Source organism: Cavia porcellus, unplaced genomic scaffold, assembly GCF_034190915.1.
Source record: "Cavia porcellus strain 051 isolate PalLab524CR breed Dunkin Hartley unplaced genomic scaffold, mCavPor4.1 scaffold_15, whole genome shotgun sequence".
Lineage (NCBI taxonomy): Eukaryota > Metazoa > Chordata > Mammalia > Rodentia > Caviidae > Cavia > Cavia porcellus.
The window spans coordinates 8546640-8565095 of record NW_026947498.1 but is presented as its reverse complement, the minus strand read 5'-3'; the positions used below and the strand labels follow the sequence as shown (position 1 = coordinate 8565095).

General features: G+C 58.0%; 1 protein-coding gene across 2 annotated transcripts in view; it reads right to left on the bottom strand.

The window, feature by feature from the left end:
* C2cd2 (C2 calcium dependent domain containing 2) overlaps positions 1 to 18456 on the bottom strand; it is a 43268-nt gene that overhangs the window by 5305 nt on the left and 19507 nt on the right. Inside the window, exons 4-14 of one of the 2 annotated variants that reach the window (XM_063224568.1) lie at positions 17483 to 17587; positions 15106 to 15228; positions 13599 to 13719; positions 12227 to 12335; positions 9871 to 9935; positions 7864 to 7988; positions 6986 to 7148; positions 6400 to 6513; positions 5176 to 5303; positions 4441 to 4771; positions 2222 to 2255 (exon numbers count right to left, since the gene is read on the bottom strand). In XM_063224568.1, the coding sequence (XP_063080638.1) occupies positions 2222 to 2255; positions 4441 to 4771; positions 5176 to 5303; positions 6400 to 6513; positions 6986 to 7148; positions 7864 to 7988; positions 9871 to 9935; positions 12227 to 12335; positions 13599 to 13719; positions 15106 to 15228; positions 17483 to 17587 (1418 nt within the window). The remainder of the gene's footprint in view (positions 1 to 2221; positions 2256 to 4440; positions 4772 to 5175; positions 5304 to 6399; positions 6514 to 6985; positions 7149 to 7863; positions 7989 to 9870; positions 9936 to 12226; positions 12336 to 13598; positions 13720 to 15105; positions 15229 to 17482; positions 17588 to 18456) is intronic. The other variant, XM_013146074.3, reaches the window with a different exon arrangement.

Genomic DNA, 18456 nt, shown 5'->3' with positions numbered 1-18456 from the left:
TGAGGCCCAGGCCCTTATAAAAGGGGGGACCAGGTCAGATAGATGCTGGGGGAAGAGGGCAGGAGGACCCTGTGACCACAGACACCAAGCCTGAGGCTGTGGGCCCACAAGACTGAGCTACCATCCGCTCCTTTTTTAAGAAATTCTGTTCTGAGATGGGGCTCACTAAACTCAACCCTCCCGTCGCAGCCTCTGAGTGTGGGGACTGCAGGTGCAAGCCACCCAGCCTGGCCGGATCTCTGCTCTTTAAAGCATTTGGCTCCTCATGTTCTGTGACAGTTCTGGGGGATCCCCGGCCGGGCCAGTGAGGGGAGCAACTGGAGAGTGTAACCCATAGTGGCCTCCAGGGGGACCCAGGCCAGGGTGGAGCAGATTTTGGCTGGGTGCTCTGCCCTCAGGGTGCATTTGCACTGGGTGAGGCAGGGCCTGCCAAGGGTACCGGGCTATGGAGCAGAGACTGTGCCTCACAGGCCCTGAGAGGGCACCCCAGGCAGGATGAAGGCAGTAGGCTGGGGCATTTATCTGCAGGAGAGGGGATACCCAGAGTGGGAGTCGAAGGGCCAGTGATGCAAAAGCACCTGGGGGCAGCGGCCAGGTCACCAACCACAGCCACCAATCACAAGGAGCGACATGGACAGTTCTCAGAGAACTTTCCTGGGTGCCGGGGGTTGGCCCATCCTGGTCTGCATGGGGTGAGCGACATCCCAGCCCCTGCCTAGCACTGGAGCTTCTGGTCTCAACCTGCCCACTGTGTGCAGTTCTCAGCTGTAGCCCTGCTCCATGCCCAGGACCCTGCAGCTCCGCTGGCCTCTCCGGAGGCTCTGGTCTCTGGGAAACTCGGTGCCATCTGTGGCCACTCCCAGCACCTGCCACCTCCAACTGGTATGGTGGTTCATGCCCCTGGCACTGGCAGCTGAGGCACAGTCACCGCCTGCAACCTGGCGCTGCATTCTGGGCAGGAGCAAAAGTGCAACCCACCCACAGCCTCGGCCTCCAGGGTCCCTTCAAATGCAATTTGGACCCTGGCCTAGTGTTACCTGTGAGCCTAGCACACAAGAGGCTGAGACAGGAGGATCCTGGTGAGCTCACAGCCAGCCTGGCTGTATAGTGAGACCCTGACTCAGAACAAACCAAAACAAAATAGAAGGTGCACTCTGGGTCACTCACTGCCCGGAAGGGAGACCAGGATGGAAGGAGACAGACAGAAGCAAGGGTGTCCTAGCACCAGAGGGGTGAGGACGGCTTACATTCGCCTGTCCCGGGTTCTAGGGTGAAGGACAGAGCCTTCCCGACAGTGAGGGGTGGAAACCCTGACTCCTGGATCTGACCCTGGCCACACCTGCCTGCACAGTCCTCATGCAGGAAGCAAGGAGTTTAACAACTGCTAAAAGGGCCACAACGCCAGCCACAGACAGCACCACCACACTTCGCCCCACACACCCCACAGCTAAGATGACAAACGGGAAGCAGGAGCCGGAGGAAACTCCAGCCAAGTGACCCAGAGGGAAGGAGAAAAAGTCTTTCCCTGAATTTTTTTGAGACCGAGTCATCTCACTGTGCAGCCCAGGCTGGTCTCAAACTCTCGGCAATGTTCCTGCCTTAGCTTCCCCAGTGCTGGGATTCTAGGTGGACCACCACACCCAGCCCTTTCAAATATCGTAAGGCAGCTGAAGTCTAAACAAATACATGAAGGAATTAAAGAAGTTATTTTAAATTACAGTCCTAACATTACATGTTAGGACTTCCAAATCATTTCCATTTCCAAATCAATTCCTATTGGTGTCTATACTGACTAATATTCAACATAATGGGAGAATCCACCCTAAAATCCCGTGGGTGGGGCACTATAGTGTTCGCCTATGACCCCAGCACTCAGGAGGCTGAGACAGGAGCATCCTCCTGAGCTCCAGGCCAGCCTGGGCTACACAGTTAGACCCTATCTCAAAATATATATATATATATATATATAAATCCTGTTGGTAGGGACACTGCTCAGAAGCGACCTGAAAACTGCAGCTCCCTGCTCTGCAAGGTCGCTCTGTCTGCAGGCAGCAGGGACAGCGCCCTCCCTGGGCAGGTGAAAGCACTAGGCCAGGCAGACCTAGGAGCAGGGGAGGAGGGAGCCTTGGGGTTGGAGACTGGGGAAGGGGCAGAGGCACAGCTCACAGCGGGTTCCCCACAGCGCGGCAACGCGGAAGCAACCAGGGCAGAAGTCACTTACTGCGCAGGAATTAACTCTGGTCTGCAGAGTGATCCTCTTAGGGTAAAGGGAATGGGCGCAGTGCAAGGACAAAACCAGAACGAGAGAGAGTGAGAGTCTGGAAGCACTGATGTCATGACTGCAAGCGTGCACACACGCATGTACACATGTACCCACACATGTACATGTGCACGCACATGCATGCACACACAGACACAATGCACACGCACAGATGCATGCACACACGCACTGCACACATGCACACACACACACATCCTCAGAGTCACCGTGCAGGACACTGGCGAGGTTCTTTACTCTCCAGTCCCCCCCTCCAAATCTCTCAGTGCTCTTGGTACAAAATGCACCTTCCTGGTGTGGCAGTGCACACCCATGAGCCCATATGGGGAGGCTGAGGCAGGGGGATTGCTCAGAGCGGAATGCCGGCCTGAATTGCACATCGAGACCCTGTCTCACCTCAGACTCACTGACTGTGTCGCCTCACACTGCTGGGCCTGTCTACTGATATTTGTTGAAAAGTTAACCCCGGTGTGGGAGTGGCATTCCCATGCTGGGTATCACGATACGTGAATTTCCAAGAAAATTCCAAATGCACGGTGTCCGGTGACTCCTCATCACCCCAGGAGATACAAGCATTTGTACAGCAGGAAAAGTAAGTTTAGAGGAATATAGCCTTCACAGAGCCTTCCCAGTGCAGCTCGTTTTGAAAATTTTGGGACAAAATGAGAAGTATTTGGCAACTTCAGCGCAGAGGTCTTAGGCTAAGTACAAAGCTCTTGAAAAAACTGGAATGAGAAACAAGATTTTTGTGGACAGTTCTGCAGTACAGCTGATGGTGACCTCACTGTGTGGCCCAGGCTGGCCTTAAACCGTGGCAATCTTCCTGCCTCAGCCTCTCCAGCACTAGAATTACGGATATGCACCACAATGCCCAGCTGGGAATGAAAACATTTAAAACCTGGGGCTGAACACCACCTTGGGGAGCACCAAGGGTTGAGGCAGCAGCACCCAGGGGTGACAACGTCCAGGGAGCAGGAAACAGATATCGGGGGCCAGCAGCTCTTCACCAGCAGCCCTGGCACCCCGAACCCAAAGGGTACTGCCCACTGGCTTGTGATGGGAGGGACAAGCAGGAGTGGAGGCCTGGAACGGGAGGCCAGAGAAAGGAGCCAACTGGGCCCGGAAGGGAAACCAGGGTGTCACACCCTCTACTGTAACAGGCCTGGGTGGCTACACAGGACCCGCCGCCCAGGGGGTGCCAGGAGCAAGGCCATGGGAGCTAAGTCTGCAAGCCAAGGAAAGGCAAGTGGGCAAGGGGCTGGATATCCTCCTCCCCACCCCACTGCCCCCTGGCCTCCTCCTGTTTCTTTTAACTCCCCCCATCCCTGTGGCCTTGGCTCTGGCGGGGCGTGGAACATGCAAAAGCAGCAAAACTGGGGTGGGAAGCTGGACGTGGGGCACACGCCTGTAACCCCAGCAATCAGGAGGCTGAGGCAGGAGGATCGCTGTGAGTACAAGGCCAGCCTGGGCTACAAAGTGAGACCTTGGCTCAGCAAAGCAAGAAATAAAAACATCAAAACCCAAGGTGGCCCAGGCCAGACTGGACTCCCCAAGGCAGGCTCTCAGTTTCAGTGGGACTGCTCACTGGTGCTCAGGAGGCTGCCCTGTGCCCTGTGGGTCCTTCAGCAGCACTGCTGGCCTCTCCACACCAGGGGCCAGCATCTGTGACCCCAGGCTGTCCCCAGACCCGGTCAGGACAAATAAAGGGAGCAGCCTGCCAGGTGCTGGGTGTTACCACTTGGCCTAGGTCCTGCTGAGAGCCTGCCACTGGGAGGAGGCAGAGTGGGAAGCGGCTGGGTGGCAGGGGACCCTTGGAGGCCATGGTCCTCCTGTAAGGAGGGGAAACTGAGGCTTGGTGTGTCTGCTCGGGTGGGCAAGTTGGAAGCTGGGGACTTGCCTTGTCAGGCTGCACGTGGGGGCTGAGGGGCAGTGCTGGACACCCCCAGAACCCACAGCCTCCCTGAGTCCCCACGGGAATTGCCTGCCTCTGGAGCACCATGTTCCAGCCCATGATCCTGCTGGCTGGACAGGGGGACAGAGGCGCCTGGCTCTGCAGAGACCTGCCCGCTGCCTGGGGGCACCCGTCTGCTGATGACCATGTCAGGCGTAGTGCAGCAGACAGGAGAGGGCGTGGACACCATGGGCCAAGCATATAGCTTTACCTTTCCGCTTCTTGGGGGCGCCCAGCTCCCCGGCACTCAGGGAGCTCTCAGACAGCTCGTCCCCATCGGGCTCCAGCAGGCATGGCCGGCTCCACGCTGCCGCTGCCTCCTTGTGCACATCCCAAGGGTCCAGCTCAGGCTCCAGGTGCTCAGGCGCGGCGGGCTCAAGGGCTGGCTCATGCTCAGCAGGCGGGGCAGAGGGTGCAGCTGCCTCCAGGGTGACTGGGGCGGTGGCCACAACAGGGGCCAGGGCGTTCTGCTGGGGGGCACTGTCCATGGAAGCTGCGTAGTCTAACATGAGGGCAGCGTCATGGTCCTGAGAGAGGGAGGTCTGTGGGGAGAGCCAGTGAGTGCCAGGGAAGCCAGGCATTGATCTGCAACACCCCCAGGGCTCGTGTGTGTTTCGGTTAGGACTTGCTGTGCAGTCCAGAATGGCCTTGAGCTCACTGTGTAGCCACAAAAGGTGGAAGCCTTCTGGAGGACAGTAATATGTTCAGAAACCGAAAGTTCCCCAGAACTGGGGGGCCGGGGGCGGGTGACACAGGAAAAGCCCATGTCATGTCTGTTTCCCCCAGCTGCCCACTCCCAGAGCACCTAACCCCTTGCAGAAACCTGCCAACCACCCCCCCATCCCTCGGGGGGACACTGCCGGACATTCGCACCGGGGGCTTTCTGTACCCTGCCACCTCCGCAGAGGAGGACCCTGTCCCCAAGGGGGCCCCCCGCCTGGCGCACCTTGGAGACCCCTGAAATGATGATCGTACTCTTCTTCCGGGGCGACTTGAGCTTCAGCTTCGAGGACTCACTGAGCTGGCGGATGGCGACTTCGGCCACCGGGTCGGATCCATTCAGCACCAACAGTTCTGCGGGGGAAGGGAGGCAGCGTGGGGTTAACAAGGCTCAGTGTTTCATAGAGCCAGGGTGGCGGCCATGCCTGTAATCCCAGCACAGGGCACTGAGGCAGGTGGATCTCGAGGTCAGGGCCAGCCTGGGCTACAGAGCAAGCTCAGGGCCAGAACCGGCTGCCCAGGGGAACCTGCTTCCAACCCCCGCTCAAAGAAGAGAGGGGGCGACAGCCTGCAGCCTGGGGACAGCAAAGCTGAGGCACCGCTAGGTGTCTGACTGGGCACACTGCAGCCACTGCTGCTCTGCTAAAGGCTTTTCCAGGGGAGGTGCGGAGAGAGAGGTGCAGAGTCGGGAAAAGAAAGGCGGAGCCAGGAGGCTGGGAGCTGCAGCTTTGAAAAGCAGCAAATCCAGGCCACGCTGATATTACCAGGCTAGGAACCCCCTCCACCTCCTCAGCCAGGCAGCTCCTTTCCGCCCTCACTGGCTCGCCCCTGGACATCCTGAGGGTCTACAAGGTACACGGTCCAGACCGGGCTGTTCGTTTCTCTGGGGCGGCAGACTGCCGCCCTGACAGCACCACTGCCCACTGCATGGTGCGCACTTGAAGCACATGAGTCTGTCTGTCCGTAGCCACTAAGAGGCACCCTGGCCACCAGGAAAGGGACACCAGGTAAATGAAAAGCGGTGCAAACACAGACAGCCCACATCATCCTTCTAAGGGGATCCCGAGACCATGAAACCCACACCCCCAGCCTCAGTGTGTGCCTGCCTGACGCCGGCATTTTTCCTCTGGGTGTGGGCTTGGCTCTGCCCAACAGATCTGCTTGAGGATGCAGAGAGCGCCTTTTACGGTTTTGGATCTTTGAGACAGGGTCTCACTATGTAGTTCAGACTGGCCTTGAACTCACTGCGTAGCCCAAACTGGAGCCAAATTTGTGGAGATCCTCCTGCTTCAGCCTTCCAAGTGCTGGGATGTCAGGCTGATGCTGCCACACCTGGCTCCACCAATTGTTAAAAATCAAAACCTTTCCCCCAAAAGGAGCCATATTCCAGGCAAGGGAGATTTCCGACCTGCGAGGACGGGCGGAGACTGCAGCCCAGGCTCTCCCCTACCTGTGTCGGAAGAGGACAGCGTTTTGCTGACGGTTGCACCATGGCACGCAATGGCCTGCACAGAGATGTCCTTCTCGATAACTTTCACCTTGACGGGCGTCCTCACAGGAGACTCTGCCAGGGACAGACTTGGTTACCATGGCAGCCAGGCTGCTCCACCAGGCTCCGGAAAAGGACACAGCCTGGTGCTCGAAGGGCCTAGTAAAGGCCAGGGCTTCCTGATTTAGGGCTTTGGTTTTGGTTTGGTTTGGTGCTTTGAGGCCAAGTCTCACTATGTAGTCCAGCCTGGCCTGGAAATCTTGACAATTTTCCTGCCTCAGTCTCCCAAGTGCTGGTCTTATAAGAGTGCGCCACCACGCGCTCTGCCAGGTGACTTTCAACCCGGGAAAGTCTACACAGGCTGCCTGGTGTCGCCGAGCAGGAGCTGGAGCATTTAACTTAGTTCAGAAGCAGCTGGCCGCACTGGCTCTGAATACACTGCAAGCCAGGGTCAGTCATTCCCCCTTCCAGTGTCTCCTACAGATGCTAAAGGACCCTGGCCCGCCCCCAGGCCCCTCACTGAAGTCCAGCAGGCCCCACAGCTCACCTGACGCCCTCCCCGCGTCCACTCGAGGCTTGGTCTTCACGGCAGTGACGGTGGTGACCACAGTGCCGCAGGGCATCACAGTGCGATCCTTTTCTACCGTGGCAGCTGGAGCGGGCAGCGGGGCCGGTGGGGCTCTGGGCTCTCCAGGTTCTATGTAAGAGAACTGTGGGGGGCGGTCAGCGGCTCTGAGTATGCTCACCCCTGGTGCCCCAGTCGCCCCAGTCCCTGGGTTCCGGGACACGCCCCCCCCCCAGCAGTAGCAAAGTCCTCATAAACCGGGAACTGTTTGGGCACAGCCTCCTTCATGCCCTTAAACTCGTGCTGGGGCCCAAGGCGCCTTTCAGCTTGGGGCCCTCCTGATTCAGCCTCCAAGAGACAGGGACCCCTGGAGTGGCAAACCTGCCTGGCCCCTCCTGGACTTCAAATCATCTCTAGGTCACTTCTCACACGGAACCATGTGAGTGCTACATGGACCACTGTGTTCTGGTGTGGTTTGGGAACAATAGCAAGAGGAATATCAGGGTTCAGCACAGACACAGCTTTCTGGGGAGGGAGTGCTTGATGGCACGGCACACCCTTTCTGTACCCTGGGCCACTTCATTTCCCAGTGCACATGGATTTGCCAACTGTCACAGAATCCTGGCCAAAACACGGGCTCATGTGGCTGTGGGCATCATGCTGGAGATCATGCACTGGGCTGGGTGTGCAGTGTGGTACCCCAGAGCAGCTCAGCAGTCCCAGGCCACCCCAGGCCGAGCCAGGAGAACCCGATCCTGTCTCCAGGTGCAGGCCAGAACAGCCCCCCCTGCTGGGTAGATGTGCACATCACACTGAGGCCACAGAGCCTGGCGGGCAGGATGGAGGGGACCAAACTGTACCTCTGCAGTGACTGAGCCCAGCACCATGCTGCCCGGGCCCGGAGCGCTGGTCAGCGTGAAACTCCGTGGTCCGGAGGGCTGCTTCCTAAACAAGTCCAGTGGAACAACCGCTACCGCCAGGGACCCTAAGGATGAGAAGACCAGGTGTCGCTGATGATGTCAGGGGCTCCAGGGCACACCCTGGGGGGCAGAAGGGGACCCCACGAGCTGAGAGTCACCAAAGACAAGGACAGGCTGCAGGGATGGTCAGACAGCAGACAGCCCCGCACGGGGACAGCCAGAGGCCCTGTGTCCACTCATGAAAACCAGATGGACAGCAGAGCACTGTCGATCAGGAAACCACACTCAGGAAACTGAGGCAGGAAGATCCCTGCAAGTTCAAGGCCAGTCTCAACTGCATAGCAGGGCCTGTCTCAAACAACAAATAATGCTTTAAAAGGACAATTTTATTCTCAGGAAACAGACACTGGAGAAGACAGATGGGAAGGGCCACATATTGCAGTCTCCCTAAATGGCGTGTGCGTGTGTGTCTATGAAGGGGGAAGAGTATCTGGGGGAGGGAGACAGAGAGGGCACACCTGACTGAGTGTGGGAACAGGCTCAGGGAATGGGGCAAACACTGAAGGTGTGTGGGTGCCGGCATGGGTCACAGGGTGTTCTTTATCATGCGTTTTTTTTTTTGTTTTTTTTTTTTTTTTTTTTTTTTGGTCTTTCTGAGACAGGATTTCTATGCAGTTCGGTCAGGCCTTGAGCTCACTTTGTAGCCCAGGCTGGCCTCAAACTCAAGCGATCCTTCTGCCTCAGCCTCCCAGTGCTGAGATTACAGGCATTTGCCACCACATCCAGTCCTTTGCCCTGCTTTTGTACATCTGGCTCTTACAGGTCCCTCCAGGATCATCTGGAATGGGCCAAGGAGATGAGGATTGAGCTCCTATCTACTTAACTGTGGCCCCACCTGGGGCATCCCTGGCACAGTCTTGGGATGTGTTAGTCTTTTCCTCTTGACCAACCCCATCATCTCACAGCTGCAGAATCAAGGATACTACATTGGGGTTCCTGCTGATAACTAGGACCTGACTAGCTGGAGAAAGAAGTGTCTCTTGACCCCTGGAGGTCACCTAAGACTTGCCGAGATGGCAGGGTAAGCTGGGTGGCATTTCCCCTGCAAATCATGACCCTGAGTGCAACTCAGTGGCACAGCACTTGCCTAGCATGTGTGAGGCCCTGGGCTCCACCTCCAGCATGGCAAAAAATGAAAATAAAAATAAGTCTCATAAATATTGAAACTACAGCCAGGCCTATGTCCACAGGAGGCTGAGGCAGGAGGCTTGCCATAAGTTAGAGGCCAACCTGGGCTACACAGCCAGACCTTGTCTCAAAAACAAAAAAACAAACTCTTGACTCCTTCGGGCACGGGCTCAAGCTCCAGTTCACCACAGCGCTGACCTTGAATTTTGGGTTCTGAGTCATGTGGTCAGCAGCAGCCGCACCAGCTTATCTGCAGAGCAAAGGCAGCGGAGAGCGCAGAGGCTGGTGCTGGGTGGGGAGTGGTGGTGTGGGGCACGGCAGGGGTCGAGGACAGGGGACACGGCAGGGGCCGAGGACAGAGCCCCACTCTGGGAAGCAGAGCTAGGTTTGTGGGGAAGGGTGGCCCCAGCCAGGTGCAGAACGTCACTGAGCTGGGCACTCGGGCTCGGGCAGGATGGTACATTTTTTTATTCTGTGCTTTTACTGAAATTAAAAATTGAAAATCGAGGCGAGTTCGCAAGCGCCTGGAACTGCCTGCCTAAGCAAGACCTGGTGAATGAAAGCTCTTAGGGTATTAAAAAAAACATCAGATCAGCCTTCTCCACAGCCTGTGACGCTGTTAATCACGAAAATGGCTTGGGACCCAGGCGTCCTCAGGCTGGGTGCTGTGGCTCGGAGAAGGGGGCATCTGCTCTGTCCCCTACCCTGGCCTGCTCCCTGAGCTCCCTGCAGGGTGGCCCCCCATGGCTCCCCACCCACCTTCCGAGGGCCGTCCCTCCTCCTTGATCAGCAGGTGCAGCTCCCGGGACCTGGCGTTGAGCTCACTGTGAAGAGGACAGAGCCATGAGACCGGACTCGAGGGCTGTGGGTTCCTTTGAGACACTCCGGGATCCAAATGCACCTCAAGGGTGTAGGACAGTAACAGGGGCGGCGCCATGAATCCCTCACAGTCCTCCTCCGAGCTTAGAACATGCACACCCATCGCCCTGGCTGCTGCCCGCAGCAACTCTGGAGCTCCTTCCTGAGGATTTTTATGAGGCGTGGTCCAAAAGACAGTGCCTGCTGTGCCCAGCGCCATCCAGTGGAAAGGCAGCTCCTAAAAACACGCCACCCTGTCTTGCTCCGCCTTAGTCACCAGATCTGGCACTGTGGGACTTGCGGTCCTTCCCAAAGTCAAAGTCACCGGGAAAGGGAGACGTTTTGAACCCGCTGAGGACTTCAAGGCAACCAGGAGAGCACGGCTTCAAGACCCTCAGGAAAGAGGACTCCAGAGCTGCTGCAGAAGGTGGTGGGGACAATGGACCGGTGTGCTCAGAGCAAAGGGACAGACTTTGAGGGGAGTCACAGCACTGTGTCTTTTACTGAAATGCACTTTTAAAAAACTTCTAGACATCCACTGCGTTTTCAAACCACAGCCTGTGTGCTTCTGCTTGTCCACAGCGAAGACACTGGTGGAGACATATTACCAAAAACAAGGGCAGGGGGGGGCCTATGACGGCATCACCCAGAAGGTCACCAACTCCCTGGTGAGCAGCCTTCCAGTGCTGGTGCCAGAACTCACCTGCTGTGATGCTGGCTGCTGGTGACAGGGCGTAGCTGTCCACTCCGCAGCCGCGGGGCCCCAGAGATGCAGCCAGCATGCCCATCAGGACTGGGTTTTGCCATGTGTAACTTTTATTCACTTAAATCTAAAGGCCACCTGTGGGGGTGGCTACCCTGATTATCTAATGATGCCTTCTGGTCCTTCCGGGTAGCTCTATCCACTTAGCGGCCAGAGAGGCCTGCAGGGAAGTCCCACCTCCAGGAGGGTCCAGGGCTTCATAGTTCGGCATCATGAGATTGCCAGCCCCTGGTCTCGGGTTGGTTTCTGGATTTCTAGGTTTTTCCCAGTCCTGGGCCGGCCAAAGGGAAGCTCCGGGCATAGTGGCATCGCCAGCCTCGAGGCACAGGGGTGATGCAGCTGCCAGCCCTGGAGTCTACATCACCTCACCTGGGTCGAAACGGAGCTTCCTGCCAGGTGCTCACGGCCACCTCTAATCCCTGCCTTCAAGACTGCCCAGGCTTCCACAGCAGCGTTCCCGGTTTCACTGGTGCTGAGATTCACAGCTCCCTGACACTGTCTTTCCCCGGCTTTTATAACTCCACTGTCTGGGCATCCCAAAGCGGGGTGGGGGTCAGCTACCGGACTGTACTGCTGTTGCTATTTGACCATCTGACAGGACTTGTTTCCCGCCTGGCTCTGCTATGGTTTCCGCTGACCGCCTCGAGTGTTCCAGATAGGCAATAAAATCCCCTCTGAGAGAGAAGGACTTCACCCGTCATTTCTGGCATTCATTCCTCGCCTTCTTTCTTATGTAACCACAAGAGGACAAAACAGTGGGCTCCTTCTCTCTCTGCCCCGGGCTTCCGGTTCTCAGTGTGTTTCAAAAATCTTATTGATTTATTTACTTATTGTCTTTCTGAGATGAGGTCTCGCTATGCAGTCCAGGCTGGCCTTGAGCTCACTTGGTAACCCAGGCTGGCCTCAAATTTGCAGTGATCCTCCTGCCTCAGGCTCCCAAGTGCTGGGATCACAGGCGTGCACCCCCATGCCCGGCTCCGTAAGTCTTATCAAAGAAACGTCCGTCAATTTTGTCCCCATTATGTTTCTAAAAATGAGGCATGGACACTGGTTGTCACGTGTGGGAGATAGCAGATGTCCTCTGTCCACGTCCTCACTAGGAGAGCGCCCACGTGACCTCGGAGCTGCCCGGCCTTCTCTCGGGGTCATTTCCTTAGGGCTCAGACGGCCACTATGTGTCAGTGGTTCCCATCTCCCCCTTTACTCTGTAGGATTTCGGCAGCGGTTGGCAGTTCCTTTGGGTGACTGAGCTTCTAGGGGGAGGAGGGACCCCAGACCTCTCCCTCCTGTCACCACAGGACAAGAGGAGGGGACGGAAGCTAGGCTGCCAGAGAGAGAATCCTGCCTAGCTTACAACACCTTCCAGCTGCCAGGACGCTTTGCTTCCTCTAAGGTAATGTTCCGCTTAAGCGGTGCGGCACAGTAACAGGGCTATGGCTGTCCTGCACAGACCTGGCTGGGGAAACCTGGCTGGAACTGCTGGGACGTACTCACAAGGTGAATTCTTCCTCCCAGGAGAGGTCAGCACTGGTCCTCGATGGGGAGCTGGCGAAGCCTTGGGCAGGGTCGTTCAGCCGCGCGGTGCACACAGGGCCAGGGCCACCTGCAAGCACAGGGAGCCTCTGGCTGCCCGCTTTGACTGCAGTCACCTTCAGCGTCGCTGCTCAAAGCCCAGGCAGAGTGCAAGTCCCGCTCCCGAGAGCCCTTCCTTGCCTTCATTTGCCATGGACAGAAAGGCGCAAAGCACCAACTTCTCAGGCTGCAGGAGTTCTCCCTGCCTGCCAGCCAAAGCCCTGCACTGACCCCAAGTGGCCCTGCCACTGCACCAGCCTGTACCGTAGGAGGGACATCCAGCTGGGGACCGTGCCCAGAAAGCAGCACCACTGTGTGACACCCCCATCACCTCACAGAGAACTTTTCCCTTCTGCCACAGCTGTCCGGGCCTTTGTGCCTGACCGGACTCAAAGTCCCTTCGGGCAGCAGGTGTGGGCAACAGGCAGGCAGCTCACAGCTGTTCCAGCTTCAAGACAATGCTGCCCCTGCGACACCAAATCTCAGAAACCACAAGGACGTCTCCCGGGCCACGTCACCCCCAACTTCCACAGTCGCCTGCACACTGGGACCCGGAGACCTGGACAGGGGTCACCCTGGCACAGACAGTGCCTGCAGGCAGCCTGCTCAGCAGTCACACAGTGAGGGCCTGAAGGGCCACGCTCACACTGCCACTCAAAGACTCACCCACGGAGAGGGCCTTGAAAGCCTGGGAGTTGGACTGGCCTTTGTACGGTTGGGTCCAGAGGAAAATAGAGACAGGCGGCCCTGGGGTCCTCAGACAGGTCCACGTGCCTGTCCTGGGGCAGTAGCCACGGTGCACAGTGCCAGTGTCTCCAGGGAGCCCGTGGCCCTGATGCCTGGCCGTGGTCAACACGTTGGGGGGGGACGACAAGGCAGAGTGCACACTGCCCAGGGCCTCTTCACAGAGTGGGGCCAGGAGGGAATTAAGAGAAAGGAAGAAGAGGAGGCACAGGAGGAGACACTCAGCTAGAAAGGAGGAGCTGGCCGCCACCAAGACGAGAGTTTATGGGACATGTGTCACATTTGCACACACATGTGCAATGTGCAGGCATCAGAGCAGGCCCGGGTGTGGGCTGTCACCTCACACACATCTACTCCTTTGCATGGGCACACGTGGAGGCCCTTTGGGGATGTCGGGGCCAGTTGCAGTCCTGGGCAGAGGCTGGGCAGAGTCCCTGTCCCTGCCCTGTGCACTGCCCCCCCACCAAGGTCCCATCACCACTGCGCACTGCAGGTGCCTGGTTTCCAGTGGAGGTGGGGGCTGGGTTCCCCGTCCCAGGGCAGCACCCACCTGAGGTCCTCACGTGGCTAAGCAGTGAGGCGCGGATGTTCTTCACCTGCAGCCGCAGCTCGTGCGCCCGAGGCGGCTTGGGGGGGCAGCAGTCCTGCGCGGGCGGGGCACGAGGCAGACTCTGTGGAGATAGAAGCGAGGAGGGACGGTGTGGGGAGGCCGCGGACTGGAGGAGCCATCAACCCAGTATGGGAGGGGAACTGGCTGTGGCCTTGGCCAGCATGCGGCTCCTCTCCTGGTGGGCAGGGCACCAGGGCTCTCACCCTGTGCCCCCGGGGAGCTGCGCCCCCAAACAGCCAGCATGTGAGGTGTGCACCGGGCAGCAACCTTTGGGTGGACACCAGGATGGATGTGAGCTGCACTCTGACTCAGGATAGTCGCTTGAGGTGGCAAGGCCTCCTGTGCGGGCTGCAGGACACCCCACCTCCAGGCAGAGCCCGGCATCCAGTAAGGGCTGCAAGTGTGCCTGGTGAGCACAGCTGGGACTTGCCTCGTCCATGTCCTGTCCTCAGAGAGACAGAGGGGGCTGCTGTCAGCAGTCGCCCAACTCTGGACCCCTCATGGGCCAGTGTGTCCCAAGCCAGCCTCTGCCTTGTTCTCTTGCCACCAACAGGGGACCTTCGGGCCTCTATCTGCCCAACTGGAGCCTCACTAACGAGGCAGGGACACCTCTGCTCTGTGTGGCTCTGTCTAGCAGACGCTGCTCTGAGCCAGGGGCTTCCCAGTGGGGCGCCCAGGGTGGGAAGGCCAGGAAGGGACAGAGTCACCCAGTGCCTCTCTAGCGCCCGGGCCTCAGTCTGGGACTGAAACCAGCTGTATCAGGGCCCAAGGTCACAGGAGCCAATGCCTTCAGCTAAAGAAGCCTCCTTTCATCCCCGTGGGCTGCACGCCCTGGCATGCAGGGAGAGAAGGGCAGGTTTATTACAGATGGCACTGCCTCTGTGCTGGTTTGGGCCCTTTTATTTTCTGAGTGACAGATTTAAAGCTACACTACGTGTGAACCTCCTCACTCTTTGACATCCGCATTTATCTTCGATGAGTCCTCTCCAATCTGGTGGCACCGCCCTGGCCAAGCCCAAAAGCCCAGAGCCTGTGCTTCACGGGTCAGGGAGCCTCACCTGGGGTGGGGGAGAGGCTCCAACTGCGCCCCCGCGCTGCACACAGAAAAGCCAGGGACTCCAAGCACCAGCGCTTGTTACCTCCGACCGGGCAGATTCACCCGGCGAGGGCGCCTGGGTCGCTTATGCCGGGTCCCCAACCTTTTCTGCACCGGGGACCAGTTTCTCGGAAGACGGTTTTGCAGGAAGCGGGTGGAGATCGTCGAAAGGACTTTAGTACTCGGGGGGCATTTGGATCTCGCGGAGGGTGCGCACGTTGGACTCTGGGCACACGCGGGTCACGCGAGGGTGCGCGCTGCTGTGGGAACCGAAGGTCCCGCGGACCCGACGGGGAGCAGCCCCGCGCAGCCGCGCTGACCGCCCCGTCCCAAGCCCCGGCCGCTGCTCACCTGCGCCTCCTGCTGGCCGGCGGGCCTGGTGCTCAGGACCACGGCCGGCGCCGCGGGGCCCGCCAGGCGCCTAAGCACGTCCCGGAGCGCATCGCACGCGGCCTCTTGCGCCACCATCAGCTCCTGTGCGAGGCAGGGGTCATCAGTCACCAGCCACCCACGCCCAGGCTACCTGACCGCACTTCAAGGCTCCCTCGGCCCCCGGCCTGAAGGAAGCCACCCCGATGCCAGAGCTGCACTGCTGTCCCAGGGACCCTGGCCAGGTTGGACAGAGCACCTCCTGCCCGCAGCTGGGCACCTACTGACTTTAGAAACCACTGGGTCAAGCGGTGCACACTGTGGTCCCAGCACCCTGGGAGGCTGAGGCAGCCTGATTCCTGAACTACTTAGCAAGACGCTATCCTCAAGTGGGAAAGTACCAGAAAGGGGCTGGGCGGGGGAAGGGTGGCCCTCCCTGCAAAGACCCCAGGCTCAGTCCCCACTGTGTATGGGGGAGTCACATACATTTGTCACTAAAAATAAGTGAGTAACCATAAACAGATATGAAGTTCCACACTGAAGGGCCAGTAGGAACAAAGACTACACTAAGGTCCCCACATTTCCCTCTCAGTGTCCTCAAATCACACACATGCAGGTTTCTCACTTGGAAGCTGCGACTTCTGAAAACAACAAAGTGTGTAAGGACTGCAAAGAACCAGGAAGGACCAGGCAGCCTGAGAAGAGAAGCAAGCAGGGCCAGGACTGGCAGCCCAGGAGAGTAGACCCAGCCTCGTGGAATGCGGGCCTGTGTTTGTGGAGGGCCTGGTGTCACTGAGGTCAGAAGGGCCTCCAGGTGAGGGCTGCCAAAGTCACTGGCAGAAACCTGTCTTGAAATCTGAATTCCCCCCAGAAAACTGTAAAAAAAGAAAGAAAGAAAGAAAGAAAGAAAGAAAGAAAGAAAGAAAGAAAGAAAACCGGGCATGGTCGGGCACACCTGGAATCCCAGCAGCCTGGGAGGCTGAGGCAGGAGGATTGCTATAAGTTTAAGGCCAGCCTGGGCTACAGAGTGAAATCCTGGGGGGGGGGAGGTCCAAAACCATGTGCTGGTGTTAGGGGCAGGACCAGCACTTCAGGAAAGGTATCCCAGAGAGCTCTGTCACCCCTGGTACCAGAAGGAACAGAGCCGGCCCAGGCCTTGGTGACAGCCACATGCCCTGTGCTGACTCCAGACCTTAGAAACAGAGGTGGCAGACACTGCTTCCGGCTGCTGGGTGTGCGGGGCTGCTATGCTGCCCAGCTGACTCCCCAGGCGAGAGTTTCAGTCCTGATGGGCTGGGGCTGCACAGAGGGTTAAAGTGAGTCTCCCCAGGGCTAAGCTGGGCACTAGGTTCTGGGTACCAGCTACTGGGCAGCTGAGGCCAGAGGATTCCAAGTGTGAGACCAGGCTGAGCAAACTTAGCAAGACCCCGTCTCAAAAAACAGGAGGTGGGATGTGGGTCAGCCCAGCATGTACAGGGCCTGACCTCCGCAAGGTCTGCTGCGAATGGCAGGAGGGAGGGCCCAGCGTTCAGCTGCTCTGTGCAGACTACAGGCCAAACAGACACACAGGAAAAGGTGAGGGGAGATGGGACTGAACAGGGTACATGGGGGAATCTTAACTCCCGCACTTCATGGAAGCAAAACCTGCCAGGGTGAGAGAGCAACTCTGCTGTGTGCACCTCCGAGGAGTTAGCTCAGGACACAAGGCCAGCAGACAAGGTGGCCCCGTCCTTACAGTGGGGCGCGGAGGGCCCCAAAGTTATCAACATTTCATTATATTCCCCACCGCCAACTGTGCCCTTCTGTGGAGTCCACCATGGCCTCACAGAGCAAAATGACCAGGCAACGTGCAGCCACCAGAAGGGACCCCTGAGGCCGAACCTGTGCTCTAAGGCCCTACACGAACTTCCCGCCACCTCGAGCCCCCCCGGGCCCCGGGTTCTGACCTCCAAGTCCTGGGACCCCACAAGGGGATTTTAGGAGTACGCTTGCTCCTCAGACAGCAGCCTTGGGACCCTGCCTGACCTCCATGAGGTGTCTTCGCCATGACAAGGGTGACCAGGGACCTCCCATCACCTGACCCCGGGGTCTCAGCCAGCGACACTTGACTGCATAACACCCTCAGCCCCTGAAGCCTGCAGCCAGTTTGGGGTCAGGTTTGCTGAGCTTCAGAAGCAGCCAGGTAACTCCAGGTGCTGCTTCGGGGAGAGCTGGGCACCAAGTCCATGAATGCTGTGTCCTTGGGGATGACCTCTCTCAGGTACCCCAGGCCAGCCTGGGGGAGAAGGGAAGAGGCTGAATGTCTGTCTCTGGCACACAGGTCTCGCACACCCAGGCAAGGATCACAGAACCAACCCACCTCACCCGGGGCACGGGGCCAGATCTGCAGGGCTGTATCTGGCATGTCCACCAACGACCAGCGGATGTGGATGTCCTCCCTCTTGTCCTTCATGTGGAACTCCAGCTAGCGGAAAAGAGACAGGAAATGGTCACTGGACAGCAGCTCTGCTGCCAGTGCCTAAGGGACCTCATGCTGCAGTGGGTGCAGCACACGTGTGCTGTGTGTGTGTGCACGGGTTATGTGTGCATTGTTGTGTGTGTGTGCACACATGCTGTGTGTGTGCTTTTACTCATTTATCTGCTGTGACAATTGCTCAGCTTCTACCTCTGCCTGCCGTGAGCTTTCAGAGGGGACAGGAGGAGCTCTTCCCCCTCCTTGCCTCCTGCCCCAGCCCCCGTCCCAGCCTCGGTCCTGGGGGATGAGGGCCAAGGGTCCTAATACCCTGCAGTCTCTCTTCAGTAAGCAGTCAGCAGTGGCTCGAATTTCTCTTCCTGGTGTGTTGCAGAGGCACAGCAGAGAGGAGTGTGGAGGAGCAGGATGCCCAGCCTGCCCCTGGACTGCAGACCCAGAGTGGGACATCTAGCTTGCTAAAAACTGTGGGGTGCAGGACCACGTGGACGTGGATACAGGATACATCTGGAAGCCAACTCAGTGCATTCCTGAGAGGGGTGCTCTGGGGTGGAGTCGGGGGTCAGGATGAGTATTTCAGGAAAAAGTCACTTAGGGTCCAGGAAGTTTCCATGCAGCTGGTTATTTAAAATCACGTCTCTCTAAGCAAAGCAGAGGGAACTGAGCTTGGTGGAGCTACCTAGAAACCCAGTACTCTGGAAGGCTGAGGCAGGAGGCTCACAAGTTTAAGCCCAGTGTGGGCAATTTAGCGAGACCTTGTCTCTAAATACAAAATAAAAAGGGTTGGTGAGGGAGCTCTGTGTAAAACGCTAGATTCAGTTCCCAAAACAAAGGAATTCCATCCCACTCTGTGGTAGGATTCT